Source organism: Saccostrea echinata, unplaced genomic scaffold, assembly GCF_033153115.1.
Source record: "Saccostrea echinata isolate AGI-Se365-2 ecotype Australia unplaced genomic scaffold, CSIRO_AGI_Sech_v1 ptg000046l, whole genome shotgun sequence".
NCBI lineage: Eukaryota > Metazoa > Mollusca > Bivalvia > Ostreida > Ostreidae > Saccostrea > Saccostrea echinata.
In genome coordinates, this window is record NW_026889795.1 from 5,849,680 (window position 1) to 5,877,002 (window position 27,323).

At 34.5% G+C, this 27,323-nt stretch overlaps 1 protein-coding gene across 1 annotated transcript; it reads right to left on the bottom strand.

Moving 5' to 3' along the window:
- On the bottom strand, window positions 1-27,135 carry LOC133201974 (uncharacterized). The gene is made up of 11 exons (XM_061337760.1): window positions 27,117-27,135; window positions 22,557-22,727; window positions 20,476-20,928; window positions 13,361-13,609; window positions 10,376-10,882; window positions 6,936-7,033; window positions 5,133-6,296; window positions 4,182-4,275; window positions 2,133-2,312; window positions 841-1,088; window positions 1-205 (listed from the first exon to the last, which is right to left on the bottom strand). The coding sequence occupies exons 1-11, from the start codon at window positions 27,133-27,135 to the stop codon at window positions 122-124; spliced, it is 3,267 nt and encodes a 1,088-aa protein (XP_061193744.1). The 3' UTR covers window positions 1-121.
- Window positions 27,136-27,323: the final 188 nt, after the last annotated feature.

Below are 27,323 nucleotides of genomic sequence, written 5' to 3' on the forward strand. Positions count from 1 at the left end.
ACTTTCAACCAAAGAAAGCATTTTATTGTTTAAATTTTCACAATGGATGTGATTTAAAATCATCATGAAGACATCAGGTCCTCTTCTTTTTTTCCTACAGAAATGTTCGTTGCTGTCACGTTTATATTATCGAATTCCAATATCCACTCAGTTCAATTTCATTTATTCTTCTCTTCAAAACATCACCACTAAGTCTTAGTATGGCCTGAAAAGAAATAAAAGAAACAACTCCTTTAGAAAATATAACGTCGATTTCTGTTGACAAAGATTATAACATAGAGACTATTTTTATTAAACAGACACATTGAACAACCCAATTAATAACAGAGATTTTCGTATTGTGACACTACTTTTTGAAGACAATAGTAATTGCAAAAAGAAAATAGTAACATAAATAATTGAGGAAAATAGTTGAACTTTGCAAATACAGTAGAAGATTGATTTAAACATGCAAATATAAATTTTTGCTCCCGTGAATTTTCTTAATGCCTCTTTTGTATAATATGCTTTATTTTCTTCTGAATTTTTTGAGAGATAATCATTCAATATATATATATATATATATATATATATATATATATATATATATATATATATATATATATATATATATATATATATATATGGGGGGGGGGTGTTTGGGTGTGGGTGTATAAAGTTGGCCTTCGATTGTTTAACCTATCCTCTTCAACGTTTATGAATGCCCATGGCTACTCTAGAAAAAAGTATAAAGGTTTACAGTCGAAAAAGAATCCACAACCACAATTGCAAATTGTCTCATTTAAATTTTACCCACTGTTGGAAAGCAAAATAACCTCAACTTATATTACTTTGACTCACCTTAGAAAGATCATCCCAAATAATTTTAAAAACATCATCACTCATTACAGGGCTACTTCCTGGATCATGGCTGTATCTATTTCTATATAAACGAATCCTCTCTATGTCATCACCCTCTTTGATGTCAACTATTTTAGGTTCCTTTCCCCATCCATTCCCAGGAGGACCAATGTCAGAGAAATTCCGCAACAATTTATACATGATTGTAACGTCCATAGATAAAGATGATACACTGGTTTTGGATCCACCTTCAAAAAATTTAATCAATACGAAAGGTACACATTATGCAATGAATAAAGTAGAACTCATGATTTTCTTCTACAAAAATGTATTTAGATACACGTCAGAGTTATACATACCCTTACAACATCACCTGCCTAGGGAGTGTGAGTTTTTAATTTAACTGGCAATCAATTTTAAAACGTTTAGATATTTGAGCTCATCAAATAGGCTCATACAATTGTCTTTCACTCTCTTTGTCTTTGAATTTCATAAACATAGGTCAAAATATCTTTAAAATTGTTTAAAAATAAAGATTTCCTTACATTTTAAACAAAATAATATTTCAAATAAATAAGTGTTTCATAAATCATATCACTTCCAGCATAACAAAACAAATAAGGCTTTCTTGTCAATTACAACATTTTATCAAAATAAACTGAAACCAAACTAAACATTTCTTATAATGTATTTACATCAACACCTTAATTAAAAACAAAGATGCCCCAATGCTTCAACTCCTCTACTCCGAAACCTGTAGAGATCATTATTTATTTTTGGTTTATTTTGTTGTTGTCAAGACTTTTTGACTTGTTCGATATTGAAACGACTGTTATTTTCTATTATTGGTAACATTAAATTCATTTAAACGTACACTTTCCCATTCTTGTTTTGATATTAAAAAAATGCTTAAACTATTTTGCTTATCAGTAGACTTTTTCAGGTATAATTAAATATCTGTATACTTTTTTGTTTACTTTTTTATCCAACACAAGAGTGATAATGTGTAATGTAATTAGATGTTCTTGTTCTTTATTTAATGATTCACTGAATACTGATAAATAACTAGTTTTTAAGGGGTCAAATTTTCTTGGTTTGAGAAAAACTTAATGGTTTGAGGGGATTTGATTTCATGGTTAAAGGAGAAACATTATGTAGTACATAGTATAGACATTATTTTCATATCATAATTTTAAGAAAATAGTCTTTTTACAAACCATTAAATTTCTTTAAACTATAAATTATTTTTAGAACTAAAACATTCATCATTAAGGAAGAAAACCCGTAAGTACCTTGCGTAGGGAAGAGAATCTCTAGTTGAGGTTGTTGAAATCGGAACTGTCCTCTTCTCATGTCTGGTTCATTTTCTTTCAGAGTCTTTTCCAAATTCTTTTTAGGGAGGAATTTATCAAAGCAGATCCTTACTGCGTCAGTCCCAATGTGCAACAACTTTAGAATCTTGGCAAAATTATCTACATAAAAAATGTTCCTTAAAACTGTGTTTAAATTCATAGCAAAATTAGTTAAGATGAATGTAATTACTGTAAATCACAAATAAAGAAATCATTAAATTCTTCCTCAAACATGTTAATTGAAGAAGCACACGTGTACAGCTGACGGAATTTACTTCAATATAAGTATATATACCTAATCAACAGTGTTTAATAAACAGCAAGTAACAAAGAGAGGTTTTGTTAAAGGTCTTATCATACGATGAACTTGTACGGGTAACATCCTCATCTTTTGTTTTGAAATCATGACGTCAAATCCTGATGTTAAGCCACAGGAATAGCATTTTAATATGTCTTCATCTTCACGTACAGAATTAGCAGGTAAGGTTATCAATAAAAGTACTTATTTCTTTTTTTTGTGATCGGTGTATTAAATGATGAACAAGAAACTATCTAAACATACCAAGGAATGATTCCTACACCCCATGTAATTGTACTACTAAGATGATACCAAGCAGAGTGTTTATTTTGTCCACTGGATTCCTGTAAAGAAATCCCTCCCATGCAACCTAGTAACGTCATTGCTGTTTTCTAGTAATTCATTTTTCATTATATTATTTTTCTAACTCATTTTCTAACTCATTCATAAATCTCCGTATTCCTTTCACCTTTAATTTTTTATTTTAAATTCAAATTCATCAAGGAGACGAGGTTATACCTGTTTATACAGGGTAGTCCTAGTATAAATTCATTATACATTTATTTACATTGTTTTTTTCTCTAAATTTATATGTTTAAAACAGAAAAAAATCATTTAATCTCATCCACGTATTTCTTGGTCTAACAGTTGAACATTACTTGTTCAATACAGTATCCATGTACAATAACTCACTTTTTATTCTTGAGGATTTTATTTATGCATAATAACGCAATTCTTCCTGCTCCCAAAAATTTTTCTTGCATAAATTTCTTTTTTTAAAGATTCTTTAGAACAGTAACCAAAGTTCGCGAAAATTTTGAATTGTTTATAACTTACCAAATGACCATCTCGCGAAAATAAGGTGTCGCGAAAATAGGTGATCTACAGTAAATCATATCATCAACCCACTTAAAAAGAGAAATATTATCCAACTATCTGTTTTATACATCTAGAGTAAGGAATGGTTTCCTAAAGCTAACCTTTTTACAAATACTTTACGATTGATTTTCTTTTATTTGATAACTTGTAAAGAATTAAAACAAAGGATGGAGGTTCAGACAAGTATTTTGCTGATTAATTCACATGATTTCTTTTTCATTTGAAGCCCCCTTCCCCTTTTCAGGAGATATGATTGAGCCCTTCCATGTTACACGTTACATGTATCATACCCAGCATTTTTTTTTCTGTACGGAATAACCCCCATCCCCACCCCACCCTGTTTTTATGAATTTTAAACATTAATTGCTTTTAAATGGTTGTGGTTGTTCATTTCTTCTTTTTTTTAAATAATATGTTCTGCTTTTTCAATTTGTTTTATGGCTGTCCCGACTTTTTATAGCAGGGCTACATGCTTGAAATTTTCGAGATACAATATATATACGAATAAGGCCCCTTCAGTGCAATGTGTATTTCAGAAATGGAAATAATAATTGTTCATTATACATATCTCTAGCATTTGGTATTATAATACTGTTAGTTTCTATTTATCATGAGAATAAAACCCTTACCAATCTGTCGCTTCTAAGAAAGATATGCATACGTAAGTGCGTATGACTAAAATAGATTTCCATTGATATCAAATATTACGTGTATATCAATGTTTCACGTACAAAGCGTTGCGTTACTAGTAATTAAACCTCTCTTATATAACCTCTGCTCTGTAAAACAAGGATTACATGATATAAAGATACCTTTGGTATGTGACTCACTGGTTCCAGAACTCCCTGGCGGTGAACCTTTACACATACCTTTAGCTTCAGTAGGTTCAGCTTCATTGTCCTGCACCTTTAATATGTAAATAATGAAACTAAATCAAAATCTGTGTGCTCATCATGAATAATCATTTAAGATTAAAGATATTTTTTTTAAAAATATATATTATGCATGCATGACAGTAAAACAATATGAAACAAGAGGTTAATTACCACACTACTCACTTGAGTTGCATATCTTTTTCTCACAATACAAATTATACATGTCTCAATGAAATGACAAATTGTTGCATTATTGATTAAGTCTTCTTAGTAAAAAAGAAAAAAATAAATGAATTTAAGGCAGTGTATTAGTATATCCTGATTTTAACAAAACTGAACCCAAACTTAACTACTTGGATCATTGAACAGATATCAATTTACATTAAATAGAAATATTACCTTGACGAGCTATGGTCATTCTTTTTCAAGATGAAAAAAAAAAAATAAGTCATTCCTTCACATATATATGGTAATCATTCGTCTCCTCTTTTCTGACCCCTTGATCATAGGCCATTATTTGAAAATCTGAATGCATGCATTTGCGTCTTTATTTTTTATTTTATTTTCTAACCATTTTTCAATATGTTATTTGCCAAATGTTATCCTTTTTTTCTCTCAAAATTTGTACTTCCATCCTGGCCTAATGGACCATAGTAAATATTCATTCTACTATCATTTGGAATGTTCAACTTTAAGATAAATCATTCGAATTGGTTGAAATTAATTGAAGTAAGACCCTGTGGGGCAAGTAAAATTCAAACAAACATCTAGCCAAGACATACAACAGACAAGTTTTGATCCAGAATTAGCATTTTTAACAGAAACATTATATTCCTGTAAAATGTTACCGTGTCTCTTCTGGAGAGAACAACCATTACATTTGATTACCTGTATCCAATATTTCATGACATTCTTTGAGTTGATGATGTGCTTTCTCTCTATTGGACAGGAAGGACACTGAAAGGTTGGTTTTGTAAATTCTGATTCGCTGATCACAGAACTTTCTTGGCTATCACAAAATCCTGTAGTTTTGCATTTGAAAGCAAGAATGAATTTAGAGTCTGTATGGAATGTTTCGGAAAGAACGTTAAGTATATCGTCGATTTTCCTCTTTATTTGTTGACATGTTGATTTATCGATTTCTCCTTCAATTACAAACACTTGTAACTGAACTTCTGTTGGTGTCATACCAAGTAGAATGTTATGGTTCTCAAACAGAAACACAGCAGCTGTCTGGTAAATGCATTGTTGATCACGATTTGAATTGAGCTTCCATGGTATTTGGATGCAACTTGCTACAAGGCGCTGAAAAATACCAGCAGGAAGAACATCAAACACGAAACAAAGAATGGACGAGGCAGGGTATGATGAAAAGCATTCCGCAGGAAATGGTCTCTTGTTCATACAGGGAACATACCATTTTTTGTCATCCAGTTTAGCCATGAGCCCTAGCCTCTCCATATAGAGCATGATATCTTCTTTGTGTTCAAGGTATCCATTATTGTACATTTTCCATATTGCAGACAACAGTGTGTCATTCAGTTCTCCAGTTTCATTGAATTTATCCCATTCTTTTGCAAACTGAAATAAGTCTTCCTCTGCATGGTTTTTGTCAGTGATAACATTTTTGAATGCATCTGCAAACCACTGAACATCAAGAATAATTATTTCTCTGAGGAATTCTTGGTTAAAATACAAAATTTCTTTGATATCATGGAAAAACTGCAACATGATATTAATATCTTCTACTGTTTCCAATTTTAAGTCTTGTGGCAAAGCTTCATTGAAAGCCAAAAGTGTCCCTTTATTGACTACTTTAAGGTTTTTCTTCTCCTGGAAAAAGTTTTCAAACATAGCCCATGATTGCGGAAGCCTTTCTCCCCAGTGATCAAGCTTCTGAACAACATCAGCAATTGAAAGTTTGATTTTTTCAATACATTTATTGTCATGGAATCCTACTGTAAACATCCTTGCATTGTCAAGATGCCTTTGTAACGACTTGTCTTTCGTGTCCAGAGTCTTCCACACCTCGCGGAAGAACTCTTCTTTCTCCTGGAAAAAGCAAGATAAGAGTAGAGAATGGATAAAAATCCCGAAATAAAGTAATATAAAGAGATTTATATACCCTTATTACAAGTATCATTATATACCTGATACATGTATATTCAATTTGAGCATAAATACATTTAAATATGAAATGAAGTCAACATGGCAAGCTTTATGGTTCCTAAAATTTCTACTAGAATATAATCTCATCTTCAGTGGTGAGCGTAAGGTATTACACAACATACATGTACATGTACTTTACAACTTTCCCTTCCGTCTGATAGTTCCTCAATTTTAAATCAGTGTGCCATTAAATATTCTTCAAAAAAGGATATATTTCTAGGAGTTTTAATGCAGAAATCAAATGATAAAAATTCTTTATGTTTTTTACCTAATCTATGTGACATTATGTTGTAGATTTAAAAACAATCTGATAATTGATAAACTAGAATTATTTATATACCGGTATATATATCGAAAACATGCTGAAAAATGTTTAATATATATGTACTTACAATCAATCTAGTTATTAATAACGGTATCACTTACACCAGACTTTGGATATCAAACTTTAAAGTACAAGATAAATAAAAAATCACGGGGTTTTAACTAATTCTTAACCCACAGAAAAATACTATTAGATACCTTCTTTGTCTTTTTTTCAGAGTGAGTAGCGACCAGTAAAACGGGAGCCCTTACACTGCTGTATTGATGAATGGACTTTGCCCAGAAGGTTAGATAATCTGTATCAAGTAAAATCAAAAGGTCAATGGGCCACATCGCTCACCTGAGCATTGTAGCTAGGAAAAATGCAAAACTCAGTTCTGTATTGATAAGTTTAAGTGCATAAGTGGTCCCAACCTGCAACTTAAAAGAGGAGAGTTGGTATGATTTGAACAAAAACTAAGGATGATTACTACATATTTCTTTAATTAACTGTGGATTTTTCCCAATCAGTTTGAAGTTTCATTGTAGTCCCATCCTACACCCCTGGGTCATGATTTGAACAAACTTGAATCTACGCTTCCTGCAGATGCTTCCACATAAATATGACCAATCATGGCTTTGTTGTTCTTCAGAAGAATATGTTTAAAACATTTTACCTATATATTTCTATGTAAAACTTTGATTGTAGCCCCACCCTACCCCCGGGGTTATGATCTGAACAACTTAAATCTACTCTACCCAAGGATGCTTCAGTTTAAATATGACCCATCATGGGTTTGTTGTTCTTGAGTAGAATATTTTTATTTTTTTTCCTATGTAAAACTTTTATCATTTTTTGTGGCCTCATCCTACCCCCGGGGGTCATGATAAATGTGAATTTACACTACCTGAGGTTGTTTCCACAAAAGTTTCATCTTTCCTGGCCCAGTGGTTCTTGAAAAAACGATTTTTAAAAGATGCCATTAATTTTTTTACTTATTTGTAATAATCTCCCCTAGGAAGAAGGCCTGACCATTCTTTTGTATTAACTTGAATTCCCTTTACCCAAGAATACTTTATGCCAAGTTTGATTGAAATTGGCCCAGTGGTTCTTGAGAAGAAATCGAAAATGTGAGAAGTTTACAGATGGACAGACAGACGTTAGCCGGACAAAATGTGATCAGAAAAGCTCACTTGAGCTTTCGGCTCAGGTGAGCTAAAACATTAAATTAAAATAAATACTTGGTCTAGTAAAATACTAGTGAAAGCAAAACGACATTCACTAAAATAGATACTGGCTAATGTGTTAGATAAAAGTTACACTACTCAATACTCATAATATAACTCACATTAAATTATGAGTGCCATAATGTCTTGTCAATTTTGTACCCAGATTAATGGATATCTTACCCAAAGTGAAGGGGGTGGAATTTACATTTTTAAAATTTGCATGTTTTTTAAAGTATTTTAAAAGATATTTGTCACAAAGCTAAACAACTGCATTTTTTGCTGCAATCTAGCGATCTGCTTATTATTATTTATGATGTAGACTCTCAATTATAGTACAAAAATATTTTTTTCAATCAAAACAGATAAAAATCCATAGACAATTCAGTAAGAAATTATTTGCTTAACAATTTATTTAAAAAACATCAGTCAACATTCAACCTAGCAAAAGACTGTATAAATTTTATAAACAAATAACAAGAGGCCCATGGGCCACATCGCTCACCTGAGAAACTTTGGCCATGCTGTTCTTAATTAGATTCCCCTCCTTGTAATACTTAATGTGGCCCCGCCCTACCCCCGGGGGTCATGATTTTAAGAATTTAAAATCTACACTATCCCAGGATGCTTCCACATAAGTTTCAGATTTTCTGGCCCAGTTGTTCTTGAGAAGAAGATTTTTAAAGATTTTTCTTACATATTTCAATGTAAAACTTTGGATTCCCTATTGTGGCCCCGCCTTACCCCCGGGGGTCATGATTTTTACAATTTAGAATTTTCACTATCCTAGAATGCTTCCACATGAGTTTCAGTTTTTCTGGCCCAGTTGTTCTTAACAAGGAGATTTTTAAAGATTTTTCCTTTATATTTCAATGTTTAACTTGGATTCCCTATTGTGGCCCCGCCCTACCCCCTGGGGTCATGATTTTAACAATTTAGAATCTCTACTACCCCAGGATGCTTCCACATAAGTTTCAGCTTTTCTGGCCAAGTGATTCTTGAGAAGATTTTTAAAGATTTTTCCTTTATATTTCAATGTAAAACTTGGATTCCCTATTGTGGCCCCGCCCTTCCCCCGGGGGTCATGATTTGAACAATTTAGAATTTACACTATCCTAGAATGCTTCCATATGAGTTTAATCTTTTCTGGCATAGTGGTTCTTGAGAAGAAGATTTTTAAAGATTTTTCCTTTATATTTCAATGTAAAACTTGGATTCCCTATTGTGGCCCCGTCCTTCCCCCGGGGGTCATGATTTTAACAATTTAGAATCTCCACTACCCCAGGATGCTTCAATGTAAGTTTCAGCTTTTCTGGCCCAGTTGTTCTTGAGAAGAAGATTTTTAAAGATTTTTCCATTATATTTCAATGTAAAACTTGGATTCCCTATTGTGGCCCCGCCCTACCCCCGGGGGTCATGATTTGAACAATTTAGAATCTCCACTACCCCAGGATGCTTCCACATAAGTTTCAGCTTTTCTGGCCTAGTTCTTGAGAAGAAGATTTTTCGAGATTTTTCCTTTATATTTCAATGTAAAACTTTGATTCCCTATTATGGCCCCGCCCTTCCCCTGGGGTCATGATTTTAACAATTTAAAATCTCCACTACCCCAGGATGCTTCCACATAAGTTTCAGCTTTTCTGGCCTAGTGTTTCTTGAGAAGATTTTTAAATATTTTTCCTATATATTTCAATGTAAAACTTGGATTCCCTATTGTGGCCACGCCCTATCCCCAGGGGTCATGATTTTAACAATTTAAAATCTACACTATCCCAGGACGCTTCCACATAAGTTTCAGCTTATTTGGCCCTGTGGTTCTTGAGAAGAAGATTTTTTAATGACCCCACCCTATTTTTGTCTTTTCTTAATTATCTCCCCTTGTAAGGGGCCTTGGCCTTTTATTTTAACAATTTAAACTCCCCTTCACCCAAGAATACTTTGTACCAAGTTTGGTTAAAATTGGCCCAGTGGTTCTTGAGAAGAAGTTGAAAATGTGAAAAGTTTACAGACGGACGGACGGACGACGGACAACGGGTGATCAGAAAAGCTCACTTGAGCTTTCAGCTCAGGTGAGCTAAAAAGTAGAATTTGATGCACAAGATGCGTATTTCGACAATTATGTCTCTTCAGTGATGCTCATGCTGAACTGTTGGAAATCCAAAATATTTAAGTAAAAAAGACCTTGAGGAGCTCAAAAAGGTGCCAAAGGCTAAAGCCCAATTAGGTCGAAGCATCAGAGCTTATACATGAGGGAGATTATCCTTAATTGTGAAATAAATTTCTAAATTTTACCATTTTATATCAATATTATGCCTTAATTTGATTAATGTCTTTTCATATCGATATATAAAGAAAAATACTATTGAATACAGGATTTATTTTCAAACACTCCACTGGGTTTGGTTTTTCAATATTGTGTTATAGTCACAAACCTCTGTGTGTCCATCCCCTGTAAATGGAGCCTTCCTGGCTACACACTTCTTCGCCAACCTTGTCATCAAACTTTTTCTCCATATTGAGCACAAGAATGAAGAATGCTCGTGGACTCAGAAAAATCTGGTGTGAGGCATAATATGCACATTGACCAGCAAAGTCGACAATGGTGATTCTTTTTCCAGGGTCAAGAGAATCATCTTTTAGAACTGGTAAAATTCCCAAACTTTCTAATCCCTCAACATTTTCGTGTTCTTCAACTACTCTCTCCTTTTCTTTTTCAGAAAATGCAGTAGCTTCATTTCTATTTAATGAATCCGTTTCTACCCTAATGCTGTCGCGTGACATTTGTTTATCATAAACTGCTCTGCTACCAGTGTCTTTGTTATCAATATCTTGAGCTTTCCTGTCATCAATTAGTTTTACAGGCTGTTTTGGAACATTCTGGTGTTGTGTTGTTTTATCAATTTTAACATTGAAGTGCTGTTTTCGATTTGACGACTCAACTGCAAAAAAATAAATAAATAAAATTACACCTCTGGTGAAAAAAATTATTAAAGAAAAATTGTGGTTTAAATTTTTGAATCAAAGCATTTGTTAGTCTCATTAATAAAATCTTCCACTTTAATCCTTATTTTAAGCACAAGGTAGTCAAGGTCTATGTTCTTAGGTAGATCTTTCAATCTGCCTTTTTCTTTCTCTCATTTATCACAGGTAGGTTAAGGCTTCCCCCATAAAAATCACTGCAGTCACTTCTTTGAACAACCAAGTTATGCCGTCATTATATATATATATCACATGGCTTCGAGGGTGACATACCAGAATGTTTGCCCCAAGGTGACAGGAAAGTCCTGGAGTGTTATGTCAACCGAAATCATTACATCTCGAATCCGAGCTACAAATGCGTAACATAAAAACACGTGAAAGTGATCGAGAGGGTGTTATAACTGTTTCCGTCGGGTGATATAACTATTTCCGGCGTGTGACATAACTGTTTCCAGTGTGATTCAGCATTCTTCAAGGTTTATAGTGAAACTTATTACATTTGTGATATAATAGGAAAACTTATTCAAATGTGTTATATAAATGAATATGACGTCAAGCCACTGCAAGCTTGAGCTGTTATGACGGGGAGAGTGTCAAAAATTCAAGCCATGTTTCAAACAACACGTAGATTTTTAACTTTATTGTTAAATTTGCCTCTCTTGACTGTAGTTTTAAATCTGCGGGTGTGTACATGTAATTATTACTGAATATTTAAACATAATTTTGTTCCTTTTCTGTAGAATGAAATAAATTGTATTCAATACGATATTGACAAAAGCTTGACTTTGAAATGCTCCCGTTTACAGGATTGTGATTAGAGATAGAATTCACATGTATGTACGCGGGTATGTTAAGGCTACACCCAGACATCCTATTTGCCTGTACAATATGATGTCATAGTAAGCTGTATGACGTGAACATTAGAGATAATGATTTCTTAATTAGTATCTATATTTAAAGTTCAATTTCAAGAAGTGAATGGAATCATTTAATATAAACTAAATCTTGTCATTTTTGAGTAGTATAAATGGCTAAGTATTTATCACAGATGTTAAATACCTAACCAATGACATCATAACTATTGATCAAATATTTGCCGAGTGAAAATTAAACGTGACGAGAATTCATGTAAACAAAGGTATGAAATGAGTTTTAAAGCATATACCTTGAATGTCTTGTGTGGTTCATAAGGAACTAAAAATTAAGAATCAGGTATGCTGATTTATTCTTATCATGTTTTCTTATAATGAACACAGGCAGTGTCTTGAAATCCTGATCGGCTTTTCCACTGTCGTTCACACAACAAAAATGCAAAAGTTGAACACTACGCCGCATACTTTGAAACATAATTTTGGTTTGTTTCGAAAGCCTGTATTCTATAGTTCTTGGAATGTGGTGCTAGAATCGTGTGGTTAACCTAAATTGATGACAATTCCTTGATCATATGTACAAAATGTAAAACTTTTGGCAAGGTTTCATACGAAACTTTGGAATATTTTTTTGTGTCGGGAGAGTAGGATTCTAGCAGCACTTTTCATGGCTCAGTAATGTTTTTACATAATTATTTTCACTAAAAAAAAATAAATTGTCCACGGGGTAGTGTTGAACTTTTCACTTTTTCGTTAAGGCAATTTCTCTAATGACAGACATCACATGATGACGTTTTACATTTTATAAAGTCTAAATTCGCTGAAAAAAGATCTGGGTACTTCTTTAACATACCTGCATAAATTAGAGACTGGCGCAAGTGAAAAATAAGGATTAACTTGAAATATTTCATGAAAATTTACAAGAGGAGAATGTTATCTAAATGAATTTTGCTAGGGATGGAAGTGTAATTGCTCCGCTTTGATATAAATTATGACGAAAAGTGGAAAATGCCCTCAAATGTGTGGGTAAATTGATATTCTCATGAAATATTTCATACACTCACAATACTTTGGCTCCTCCCAAGCACTTTTCAGATATATTAAGATAGAATAACTTTATTTATGTTACAAAATGTAAATAAAAATAGTGTTTTGCACTTGCGCCGAAGCGATTTATGTGTTAAACTTGAGAATTTATCATTGACATTCAACTGATCAACCCGTTCATGTGACATTACAACAAATGTATTGATATGTATTTGAGAGTTCCCTTTTGCGCAAATTGTCTGTTTTTGCATTCAGAGTCTACATACTGAAATCAAAACCAACCGAGCTAGAAATGTAAAGATATGTTTTGAATGCAAATTAATGCTTCGGGCAGCCGTAACATAGCTGCGATAATATCACGAATTTTCTTTTTTTTCTTTTGGCCCAACACTAGGAAGGAAGAACAGTTAATAAGTCAAATATCATAATCCATTTTGGTCATTAACTTTGACCACTTTTCAAATCGTTTTTTTCCATTCTCTGTTCCTATCACCTTATAGTTACCGATAAACTTGATATTACCTTTGATTGTGTCTGCTACATCAAAAATGTCAGAGTGAAGATTTATTCCTCTTGTTGATTTGGTATTTTTCTTAATCTTTTTCACACTTATTCCCTTTAATCTCTCTAACAATGTTGTTTTTCCACTACTCGCACATCCTACAATCATCCCAGATGTGTGATACATCGTCGTCTCCCCTTTCTTTAAATTTTCAATGAAAACCTTCACTGAATTGTCTCCCCTCATTATGACCTGGAGTGGAATGCCAACTAAAAAGGGGGAAAAAAATATCTCTGCAAATTAAAAGTTTTCCATTGGACCAAAAATGTACACTAGAGAATTCTATGTCTAATGACATTTCTCTTTTAGGTTTTACATAAAACATAATTACATATTTCCTACAATGAAATTGAAAGAAGCAGCATGTTAAATGTGATTTAAGGAGGTTGGATCCTGTTATCAAAAGTAATTGAGAATTTTTTATCAAGTGTATTTTTAGAATCTACACACATAGCCTAATTAATAAGAGGTCCAAAGGCCTTAATGGTCACCTGAGTATAATACAACAATTTAGAGAATCCATAGAGTAAAAAATGAACTCAAAGGTGAACCTTTGTTGCCCAAAAGCAAGAAAAATAGGGTGTTCAGGATCAACAACATAATTAGTCTAGTATTCATTAACAGTTCATAAATTAGGTTCTTATCTCTTCCCCATTTATCACTCTCACCATACAGTATATCAACAAACTATCAGTGCTTCTGAACTATTTTAATTCCTTGTTGAAATCTCTTACATTGGCCTCTCTTGTTCTTTGATGAATATTTAATAAGACAAGTTGTTTTTGTCTCATTTTTATTTATCTATAACTTACAAGTCTACCTGATCATTAAAACTGTGAAAGTACTTTTTGTATTATACAATAAAAATTCTTGCATAATTCTCCTATTCTATTAACCTTTCAAGTACATTATTTACAGTGATTAATAATCAAAAGAATAACTCCTCTCAGTAGAATACAAATTAATAGAGCCCTGGCCCGGACCAGAACACTTGACCAAATGGTCTAGATGTTCAAACATCTGGTAAAAATACCCTTCCTTATTAAAACTTTTACTCTTTTTGCCTCTGATATACCCAGGTGCAGAGAAGATTTTTAAAGAAAAAATGCATTTTTACTACAGATTCAATATATTCACTATATCATCAATAGAGCCCCCCCCCCTCCCCATCGAGAAACACCAGAGACTCTTACCCGGGACCAGAAGTTTTCTCATCATAAGTAATCACTTTGTTTATCTGCTAAACACTAAGGATCAGACAGGATTATTTAATAGAATTGATGCATTTTCACTATATTATCAAGAGCCCCACCCTTACACCAGCACATCTGACCCAGGGGTCATGAAATTCACTACTCTGGAAGAAGCACTCTTGCTCATCATAACTATACACTTAGCTTCTTTGTTTTTTAACCAGAACATTTTCAAAGAAATTTAGCTTTTTCACTAAAATCAATAGAGCCCCCCCCCCTTTTTACCAGAACCCTTGACCCTGGGGCCATGAAATTCACAATTTTGGAAGAGGCATCCTTGCGTATCATAACAATGTACTTAGTTTGTTTAAATAATACCCAGGGGCAGAGAAGAAGATTTTCAAAGAAAAAATTCACCTTCACTATAGGATCTATATAGCCCCACCCTAGCACCAGAACCCCTGTCCCTAGGGCCATGAATTTCACAATTTTGGAAGAGGCATCCTTGCTTATCATAATTATGTACTTAGTTTGATTAAATAATACCCAGGAGCAGAGAAGATTTTTAAAGCATTAATGCATTTTCACTATATAATAAATAGAGACCGGCCCTAATATCAGAACCCCTGATCCAGGGGCCATGAAATTCACAATTCTGGAAGAGACATCCTTGATTATAATAAGAATGTATTTAATTTGATTCAATAATACCCAGGAGTAGAGAAGGAGATTTTCAAAGAAATAATGCACTTTCACTATATGATCTATAAAGCCCCGTCCTAGCACCGGAACCCTTGACCCTGAGGCCATAAATTTCACAACTTTGGTAGAGTCACCCTTGCTCATCATAACTATGTATTCAATTTGTTTCAATTATACCCAGGAGTAGAGAAGAAGATTTACAAAGAAATAATGCACTTTCACTATATGATCTATATAGTCCCACCCTAGTACCAGAACCCCTGACCCTGGGGCCATGAATTTAACAGTTTTGGTAGAGGGCTCAATGCTTATTACAATCATTCCAACAGTTTGACTGCTTGATGTCCAGGAGTAAAGAAGAAGATTTTTAAAGACTGCATTAATTTTGGTGGTTTTAGCCCTACCCCTCAGGCCCCAGGGGGGCAGGGACCATGAAATTCAAAGTTTTGTTCCCCTTCACACATAGATGCCATATGCTTAAATTGGCTGAAATTGGTTCAGCCGTTTCAGAGAAGAAGCTGAAAATGTTCAAATTTTAACACACGACGGACGACGCACGACGACGAACGAAAACAGATAGCAATAGGTCACCTGAGTGACTCAGGTGACCTAAAAATCAAAACAAACCAGAAATATGTCCATAGGACATGAATGCCCCGCCGAGGGTATATTATTTATGCAACATGAAAATTTGTATTAGTGTATAAAATTTGATGAGATATCTTGAATAGTTTCTTTAAAATTGAAATCTAAAAAGATGGATATAGATGATAAATTCTCGCCATATTATGTATAAGTGCATGAACTTACATAAATATATCTTATTATGGTTTCTTTAAAATTAAGCAAAATGCAATTTTAAGAAAAGTGAGGTCAAGGTCACAGGAAAGTTCAAGATCAAATGTTTTTGATGCAGTTGAATACTTCTCACAAATATGTATCAGCATATTTAAGTTTGATAAAAATATTTCGAATGGTTTATTTAAAACTGCGCTAAACACTAATTTAAAATAAATGAAGATAAGGTCAAAGGAAAGATCAAACTCAAAAAATGTTGATGGAGTTGAAAAGGTTACATCAGTATGTATTAGCATATGAAGTTTGATAAAAATATTATGAATGTTTTCTTTAAAACTGAGTTTAACACAAATTGAGAAAAGTGAATTCAAAGTCAAGGTCAAAAAATATTGATGCAGTTGAATAGCTTACATAAGTATGTATCAGCATATGAAGTTTGACACTAATTTAAGAAAAGTGAGGTCAAGGTCAAAGGAATGGTCAAGGTAAAAAAATGTTGATGCAGTTGAATAGCTCCCATCAGTATGTATTAATATATGAAGTTTGATAACACTGTATTGAATGGTATCTTTAAAACTGAGCTAAACACTAATTTAAGAAAAGTGAGGTCAAGGTCAAAGGAAAGGTCAAGGTAAAAAATATTGATGCAGTTGAAAAACTCTCATCAGTAATGTATCAGCATATGAAGTTTGATAAAAATTTCTTGAATGATTTCATTAAAAGTGAGCTAAACACTAATTTAAGACAAGAGGCCCATGGGCCACATCGCTCACCTGAGTAACTCTGGCCATGCTGTTCATTACCAGACTTCCCCCCTTGTAATACCTATTGACCTATTGTGGCCCCGCCCTATCCCCAGGGGCCATGATTTGAACAATTTAGAATCTACACTACCCCAGGATGCTTCCACATAAGTTTCAGTTTTTCTGGTCCAGTGGTTCTTCAGAAGATTTTTAAAGATTTTTCCTATATATTTCAATGTAAAAATTGGGATTCCCTATTGTGCCCCCCCCCCCCCCATCCCCGGGGTCATGATTTTAACAATTTAGAATCTACATTACCCCAGGATGCTTCCAGATAAGTTTCAGTTTTTCTGGCCCAGTCGTTCTTGAGAAGAAGATTTTTAAAGATTTTTCCTATATATTTCAATGTAAAACTTGTATTTCCTATTGTGGCCCCGCCCTACCCCCGGGGGTCATGATTTGAACAATTTAGAATCTACACTACCCCAGCATACTTCCACACAAGTTTCGGCTTTTCTGGCCCAGTGGTTCTTGAGAAGAAGATTTTTAAAGATTTTTCCTATATATTTCAATGTAAAACTTGGATTCCCTTTTGTGGCCCCGCCCTACCCCCGGGGGTCATGATTTGAACAATTTAGAATCTACATTACCCCAGGATGCTTCCACATAAGTTTCAGCTTTTCTGACCCAGTGGTTCTTGAGAAGAAGATTTTTAAAGATTTTTCCTATATATTTCAATGTAAAACTTGTATTTCCTATTGTGGCCCCGCCCTACCCCCGGGGGTCATGATTTTAACAATTTAGAATCTACATTACTCCAGGATGCTTCCAGATAAGTTTCAGTTTTTCTGGCCCAGTCGTTCTTGAGAAGAAGATTTTTAAATATTTTTCCTATATATTTCAATGTAAAACTTGTATTTCCTATTTTGGCCCCGCCCTACCCCCGGGGGTCATGATTTTAACAATTTAGAATCTACACTACCCCAGCATACTTCCACATAAATTTCAGCTTTTCTGGCCCAGTGGTTCTTGAGAAGATTTTTAAAGATTTTTCCTATATATTTCAATGTAAAACTTGGATTCCCTATTGTGGCCCCGCCCTACCCCCGGGGGTCATGATTTTAACAATTTAGAATCTACACTATCCCAGGATGCTTCCATATAAGTTTCAGCTTTTCTGTCCCAGTGATTCTTGAGAAGAAGATTTTTTTATGACCCCACCCTATTTTTGTCTTTTCTTGATTATCTCCCCTTTTAAGGGGACTTGACCCTTTATTTTAACAATTTAAACTCCCCTTCCCCCAAGGATACTTTGTACCAAGTTTGGTTAAAATTGGCCCAGTGGTTCTTGAGAAGAAGTTGAAAATGTGAAAAGTTTACAGACGGACGGACAGACGGACAGACGGACGGACGACGGACAACGGGTGATCAGAAAAGCTCACTTGAGCTTTCAGCTCAGGTGAGCTAAAAAGTGATGTCAATGTCAAAGGAATGGCCATGTCAAAAAATGTTGATGCAGTTGAATAGCTTATATCAGTATGTATCAACATATGAAGTTTGATTACACTATCTAAAATGGTATCTTTAAAACTGAGCTAAACACTAATTGATGAAAAGTGAGGTTAAGGTCAAATGAAAGGTCAAGGTCAAAAAATGTTGATGCAGTTGCATAGCTCTCATCAATATTTATCAGCATATGAAGTTTGATAAAAATATCACAGAGAGTTTCTTTGAAACTGAGCTTTGAACAGAGCTATACGCAAAGTGTGACAGAAAGACAGACGGAAGGAAGGAAGGATGGAAGGACGGAAGACGGACATGACAAACACTATTTGCCCCGGCCATATTCAAGGGCGGGGCATAAAAATGGAGGCCTATGCACTTCTTTTGGCTCCACGGAACATTTAATTAATTTGACCTCTTTGCACTGTAATTACATCTAACATATAAATCAATTTTTCAGTTTTTCCTTTAATATTTTTTATCTAAATAAATTATGGAAACAAACACAGTCTTTTTTCATCTTGAATAATCAAGTAAAATTTGTGACAACAAAAAAGTTTAAAATTACTTCACATAGTCAATTATTTGACCTTTCTGCACTCACAAAATGTCATTTTTCTGGCATTAAAAATTTAACAAGCAATAAAATCATTTGAAAGTAATGACATTTTTCTGGATTTAAGCAGAATGGTTAAAATTATACTTCAAAAGAGAAAATTTATCATTTTCTTCCACCACAAAATATATAGTTCTTCACTTAATGCTCAAAAACTCAAGAACGAACCTCTTTAAAAGACATTTTTCAATTCAAGGTCAGTACAATGAGCCATAAACACACCTGAATCACTTTGACCCTGTTGTTCTGCATCAGATATTTTCCAAATATCTATACATATATTTCTAAATGAAACTTTGATCGCCTTATGTGACCCCATTCAATACACAGGGCCTGTGATTTTAACAAAAATGAATATAGAACTAACAGAGGATGCTTCCACATTAATATGATTCATCATGGCTTTGCTGTTGCCCCCCCCCCCCCCCCCAGGTTTAGAAATTAGATTTTACTTTACCTAAGGAAGCTTTCACACAGTTTTTTTTTTCAAAATTTCTGACCCACTGATTCTTGAGAAGATTTTGAAATTTACCGGTAGATGTTTCCTATGTATTTCAATGTAAAACTGATTCCTCATGGTGGCCTCATCCTAACCATGGGGGCCATGATTTGAAAAACTTAGAACCAACACTACCTCAGTAAGCTTACATAAAAAAAATCAGATTTCAATGAAAAACTTTGATTTCCTATAGTGGCTCCACCCTGTATGAACATGTACCTTCAGGGGCCATGATTTGAACAAAGTAGAATCTACTCCACCTAAGGAAGCTTCCACATAAGTTTTAGATTTTCTGGCCCAGTGGATCTCTTAAGAAGATTTTTGAATGACCCAACCCCCTTGCCTTTTTTCCATTATCTCCCCTTTGACAGGGGCTAGGTCCTTCATTTGTAAAGTTTAGTATTCCTTTTACCCAAGAATGTTTTTTGCCAACTTTGGTTAAAATTTGCTCAGTGATTCTTGAGATGAAGTTGAAATTATAAAAATTTTACAGACCGACGGACAGACGAACATCGGACAACAGCTGATCAGAAAAGCTCACTTGAGCTTTCAGCTCAGGTGAGCTAATAAAGATTGCCCCCTCCCCTTGTTTTATACGTCATATGATTGACGACATCATGATCTATATGGTTTAATGCAAGTCTAGTTGAAAAATTTTTTTACGTCACCATTGAAAAGTAACGTGGAATAGGTTCTGTAAAAATGCTTTATTTTTTAAGATGATTCTTGCTTACTGCATGTAATATGACATCTTCATCCTTATGTGTAAGTTTGGTGGTTCTTGAGAAGATCTTTAGCAACCTCTACTTCTGTTTCTATTCCCTAATTATGTCCCCTTGTTTAAAGGTCACATTCCTATTTTTTGTACTTATGAAACCCTTTGGACCAAGGATACTCTATGACAAAATTGACAAAATTAACCACGGTTCTTAAGATATGGCCCATATTCCAAAAAAGTTTATACACTCTGCACAAATGACCATAGTATTAGGTAGAAATAGAGTACTGTAAGGAAACATACGGTTGCTAAATACAGCTTCATAAATCGATGTGTCCTGCCATGTTGGGTGAGTAAAAATATCCTCTCCAAGTTTTTCTATTAACTGTTCTGTTTGTTTTGGCAATAACCAGCAAAAGACTTCGTTTTCTTTCTTTGGATAAGCCCAGGATCTACAGTACTCAGCTACGTTTTCTTTTTCTGCCAAAGTCAGAAATATATCTACAAATTTTGGATCTTTTGCAAATCGAAGGAAACTGGTGTGTTTGAAGAATTCACTAGAAAACATAATTTCAAAACGTTTCTGTTCCAGTATTGGTCTGTATTCATTCAAATTCCCAAGACTGGATTCCTTTTTAATCTTCTTGAACTTGAAAACTTTAGCAACAGCATTATACGTCTTCATCCATTGTTCTTCATTCAGATTTATTTTGTATAAATGACAAAGTAGAAGGCACATCAGAACTGCATCTCCATCTACAAATAAAGGAACACATGTGTGCATTCACTTTTCATAATATAAAAGAAAATGCAGGTACATGTACTGCTTGCCAGGTCCAAAATTAACTTAAAGTACTGTGAGCAAGCAAACTATGTTAATGTCTAAGGTTTGATGCAAACGAGAATTGAACCCGGTACCTCTGGATCACCAACTGATTATGTAGAATTTTTTTAATTTGCTTCTAAAGAAGTTACTTCTCTGATAATTTACCACTGTAAATAAGTAAATAATAGGTCACTCAAATACAGGAAATTATATGATGCAATAATTTTTATGTAGTATATTTTGTTTGATTAATAATTATATTAAAGATTTCAAATGTATTGGAAGTAAAGGGGTAAAATTCAAAATGTGTCCATGAGTTCAATAACATTCTAATACAGAACACTGGAAACTTATGCTTCACACAAAAATTACTTCTGACTTTAGGTTTATCATGACCTTGACCCGAGGTGACTAACTAACAGTGGGAGTGTGAAATATTTTCTTTTTTTCATAGGTATACCTTTGATGCAACAATTTGACAAAAAATGCAGCCTTGCAAGAGTGACTGTTCCTTTGGCAATCACAGGCATTAGAAGTGAATGTTATGGGTCTTTCGGATATATATGACCTTACCTAAAAATGAAGGTTGCATGTCACAGTTGACATGGGCATGATGACGAACCCTCACTGCTCAATGGCCAAAAGTGCCAAGCACAGGTCTAAATTTTAAGCCCTTCTCTGGTATATGGTGAGGGCTCTGTATGAGTGAAAAATTCTCCAAAGGGACGTTAAACAACATACAATCAATCGATCGAATCCTGCCCTAACTGCTCTAGTCAAGCAATCAATAATTTCACAAATCTGGTAAGAACATCCATGCTCATCAAAAGTTTTTTTTTACATGACTTGGTTTACCAGCTACATGCACAAGAGCAGACAAGTTTTTAAAGAAATAAGGCATTTTCACAATATGAACAATAGGCACACAGCCCCTCCCTTACACGAGTGTCCCTGAATCAAGTGTAATTAATTTCACAATTTAAGTAGAGTTACCTTTGCGTTCATTATAACCATGCACTTTGTTGTCTTTTAATATAGTATACGATTGTCAAATAATTAATGCATTTTCACTATATAATCATTAGAGCCCCGCCCTAAAACCAGAACCCCTGACCCAGGGGCCATGAAATTCACAATTTTGGAAGAGGCATCCTTCCTCCTCATAAATATGCATTTACTTTGTTTCTTTAATAGAACCTCTGACCTTGGGGCCATGAATTTCACAATTTTGGTAAAGGGCTCCATGTTCATTACAATCCTGCCAATAGTTTGACTGCTTAATGTCCAGTAGTAAAGAACAAGATTTTTAAAGATTGCATTAATTTTGATGGTTTAAGTCCCACCCCTCAGGCCCCGGGGGGACTGGGGCCATGAATTTCACAATATTTGCCCCCCTTTACCCATAGATGCTATATGCCAAAATTGGTTGAAATTGGTTCAGTGGTTTCAGAGAAGAAGCTGAAAATGTTCAAAGGTTTACGAACGACGACGGACGAAAACAGATAATATGTCACCTGAGGACTCAGGTGACCTAAAAATCTTACATATTGATACAAACCTTTTCTCTTGTGAATTTCATTGAGCAGCATCTCTACATCTCTAATATCATGTCTTCTATGATCAGTAGAAGTGACACATATCTCACACAAGGGAACCTCACACTGGATACAGAACTGGGATAATTCACTTTTGGGATGTCTGTTACATGTCACTTTTTCCTGAGATAGGCCTGTTCAGACAAAAGAGAAAAACAATTTTAATCTTCAAATAAAAGTACAAGTTATAAAAGGTTTTATTAAATTCAGAAAATTTGAATTCAACATTTTTTTCCTAGTATGTACATTCATTATTTTCTTTCAAAATGTTTTTGATAAAGCCATCTTCAGAAAGGGTTGATTTACATTATGCATCCTAAATGACACCCTTTTTTCATGATAACAGTTAAACATGAAGTTTCAAATTCTGATCACTCCAGCAGAAAATTCTTCCATTTCTTAATTGCTATGTTCTAAATACATTTCTAATGATTCTTCTATTGCTTTGGATGCTTCTTCACATCATCCTGATAACAGCTAATTGGTGAATGACGGTCATAGTACAGCCAAACCATTTCAACACTCTGTTTCTTAGACAAAGACATCAAAATTTCAAGTGTTTTTATGAGGTAAAATATGACATCACTAAATTTTCAAAAATCCTGATTTTATAAATATCTTCCTATATAAAATAAATGGGAAAGCTTACATATCAATATCATGAATTGTGGCCACTAATACTCTTATGAAGATTTTTAGAGAAAATTCCTTTATATCTGACCCCTTCTGTGGCCCCAACCTACTCTCAAGGTCAATGTTTTGTACAAGATTGAATTAACACTTTACAAACAAGCATTTGTCCAAGTCCAATAGTTCTTGGAAAGAAAATTTTAAGATATTGCCAATTGTTTTAAATGATGTCATTAAATTTTAACCTATTTTTAATTCCTCCCCTTGATTGAACATATCTGATTTTTTTTTACCCAAGGATGCTGAAAGAAAAGTTTTAGTTTAAAATACTCGATCTACCAACCAACCAACATTTCGACCCACAGATGATAAGAACGTGTCTTCCGCCCCCCCAGGGGAGGGTATTATGTAAAATGCCACACTAACGACGATAATGAAGAGTCAATGGAACATTTTGAACAGAAAAGCTCTCTTCAGTCCTCAGCTCAGGTGAGCTAAAACCCGAAACAAGAAACCAGGAATAGAACATAAATGTTGAAAGAGTATTCACTAATGATTCAAAGACACTCTTATTTTTAAAAACAAGAGGCCCAGGGGCCACATGGCTGACCTGACTTTGGCTGGGAAAGAGCAGAAATCAGTTCAGTATTGAAAAGTTTAAATATAAAAGTGGGGGGGGGGTTATGAGTTGAACACTTTAATCTACACTTCCTATGGATGCTTTTGAATTAATATGACAGATAATGGCTTTGCTGTTCTTAAGATGAAAATTTTTATTGACATATCTTTTATATACCTTTATATAACTATCCCCTGTTATGGCCCCTCTATTCTTCTGGGGGGTCATGATTTGAACAAATTTAAATATACATTACCTGAGGATGCTTTTTATAATATTATGACCAATCATGGCTTGCTGTTCTTGTGAAGAATTTTAAAGATTTTTCCTATCTATTCCTATGTAAAACGTTGATCACCCATTGTGGTCCCACCCTACCCCCTGGGGTCAAGATTTGAAGAAACTTGAATCTACACTACCTTAGGATGCTTCCATATAAATATATCTAATCATGGCTTTGCTGTTCTTGAGAAGAAGATTTTTAAAGATTTTTTCCTATGTATTCCTACGTAAAACTTTGATCACTCACTGTGGCCCCATCCTACCCCTGGGAGTCATGATTTGAACAAGAGGCCCATGGGCCACATCGCTCACCTGAGCACATTGGCTAGGCAAAAGCACAAATCAGTTCAGTATTGAAAAGATTACCACGGGGGGGGGGGGGGGGGGGGGGGGGGGGGGGGGGGGGGGGGGGCTTGAATTTTAAACTACCTGATGATGCTTCCATGTCAATATAACAAATGGCTTTCTTGTACTTGAGAAGATGTTCAAAAAAACTTCCCATATATTCTTTTGTAAAAATTTGATCCCCCATTGTGGCTCCTCCCTATCCCAGGGGTCATCATTTGAACGAATCTGAATCTACACTACCTGAGGATGCTTCCAAGATATTATCCTGTATATTTCTATTTAAGACTTTGATCCTCCATTGTGGCCCCACCCTACCCCCGGGGGTAATGATTTGAACAAACTTGAATCTACACTACCTGAGGATGCTTCCATATAAATATGACTCAACATGTCTTTGCTGTTCTTGAGAAGAAGATTTTTAAAGGTTTTTCCTATATATTTCTATGTATAACTTTGATCCTCCATTGTGGCCCCGCCCTACCCCTGGGGGTCATAATTTGAACAAACTTGAATCTACACTACCTGAGGATGCTTCCACATGAGTTTCATCTTTCCTGGCCCTGTGGTTCTTGAGAAGAAGATTTTTAAAAGATGCTATTAATTTTTCACTAATTCTTTATTATCTCCCCTTGAAAAAGGGCGTGGCCCTTCATTTTAACAAATTTGAATCCCCTTCACCCAAGGATACTTGTGGCAAGTTTGGTTGAAATTGGCCCAGTGGTTCTTGAGAAGAAGTCGAAAATGTTAAAAGTTTACAGACAGACAAACAGACAGACAGACAGACGGACAGACAGACAGATGGACACCGGACAAAAAGTGATCAGAAAAGCTCACTTGAGCCTTCGGCTCAGGTGAGCTAAAAAACTTGAATCTACACTACCTGAGGATGCTTCCATATAAATATAAACACAGCTTTGCTGTTCTTGAGAAGAAGAAAATTTTTAAAGATTTTTCCTATGTGTTCCTATGTAAAGCTTTGATCACCTATTGTGGCCCCACCCTACCCCCAGGGCTCATAATTTGAACAAAATTGAATCTACACTACCTGAGGATGCTTCCATATAAATATGAGCAATCATGGCTTTGCTATTCTTGAGAGGAAGATTTTTTAAAGATTTTCCCATGTATTCCTATGTTAAACTTTGATCACCCATTGTGGTCCCACCCTACACCAGGGGGTTATGATATGAACAAACTTGAATCTACACTACCTGAGGATGCTGCCATATAAATATGACCAATCATGGATTTGCTGTTCTTGAGGAGAAGATTTTTAAAGATTTTTCTTATGTATTCCTATGTAAAACTTTGAAACTTTTATAAGTTGTTAAATATGCTACAGGTGTTTATTATTTATGTGAAGTGTTGATTTCCCATTGTGGCCCCACCCTTCCCCCGGGGGTCAGGATTTGAACAAATTTGAATCTACACTACCTCACAATGATTCCACATAAGATTCATGTTTTCAAGCACAGTGGTTCTTGAGAAGAAGATTTTTAATGATGCCATAAATTTTTCACGAAATCATAATTATCTCCCCTTGGAAGAATGCGTGGCCCTTCATTTGAAGAAACTTGAATCTCCTTTACCCAAGGATACTTTGTGGCAAGTTTGGTTGAAATTGGCCCAGTGGTTCTTGAGAAGAAGATGAAAATGTGAGAAGTTTACAACGACGACAACAGACAATGAACAAATTTCGATCAGAAAAGCTCACTTGAGCCTTCAGCTCAGTTGAGCTCATAAGCTATTTCTCAGAAAGAAATATTACTAAACAGTCTAATGTAAATCTTTAACCCCATACCTTTCCTATCACAGACCCTATAATGGGACCATTCTTAATCTATAATATGGCTCCATCCCTAACCTATAATGGCAAAATCCTTACCCTTCCTAGAAGCAATGTTTTGACCAAATATGAATCTACACTACGTGTGATTCTACATGGGAATGCATGCACATTAGATATATTATAACTCTGCTATACTTTATTAATTAATTTCTTTCAGCATATTTTGATTAAATTCCCTTACTCTCTTCTGGACCCTGCCCTTAACATCAGGGGCAAAATGGTTACACATACATGTTTAACTACACTTCATTAGGACACAGTGCCAGTTGTCCTTCATTTTTACCATATTATTGAGCCTTACTTTGTAAGTTTCCTTCATCTTACAAATTACTGATAATTCAGTTTTGATCTGATTCAAGTGCACAAATATTGCAACATAAGATGATAAAACATCTACAAACATCACATTAAGTCAGTTAACAATGTATGTAATATACATGTACAATAACACAGAAAACCAAGTAGATGTCCCCACACCTGCTACAGAAATACACAACATTCCTATAGGAAGAGCTGCATTTATATCAAAATGTAAACATACAAACAAACTGTCATCTGTTCTGTAGAATATACTGTAGTCATTGAATTCAATAAAGAAACACACAAGATTCCAAACTCCTAAGCAGAGCAATATATATCAAACCAACAAGACAGTTTTAAAATGTGTGTCATCTTACCCATGAAGTAGTGAAGTTGTCGACTCACATAATATGAAACCATACCAAATACTGATTACATACTACTCAACAGTACAGCAATGCCCATTCTCACTGCTACCCCCTCCCACAAACTTACCAAATGTAGCCCCTACCATTTCCTCACATTTGTAGAAATTAAACCAATAGGTTTCACCCTCTATGGTAGTGTGACATTTCATTCCAGACAGATTTAGGAAAAACATGGAGTACTTTATCAACAAATTATTAGACAGCCAAAATAGAACTTTATACATTGTACATATGAAACACTAAGTATGATGAATCTGCCCTATAAAGTTTGATG

Excerpts from the sequence above, each read along its gene's own strand:
- LOC133201974 (XM_061337760.1), bottom strand. Across the intron at positions 6,297-6,935 it reads CTGAAAAAAAGACAAAGAAG|GAGAAAGAAGAGTTCTTCCG; the intron begins GTATCTAATAGT and ends TGCTTTTTCCAG. Across the intron at positions 206-840 it reads TTTGGGATGATCTTTCTAAG|GCCATACTAAGACTTAGTGG; the intron begins GTGAGTCAAAGT and ends ATTTCTTTTCAG.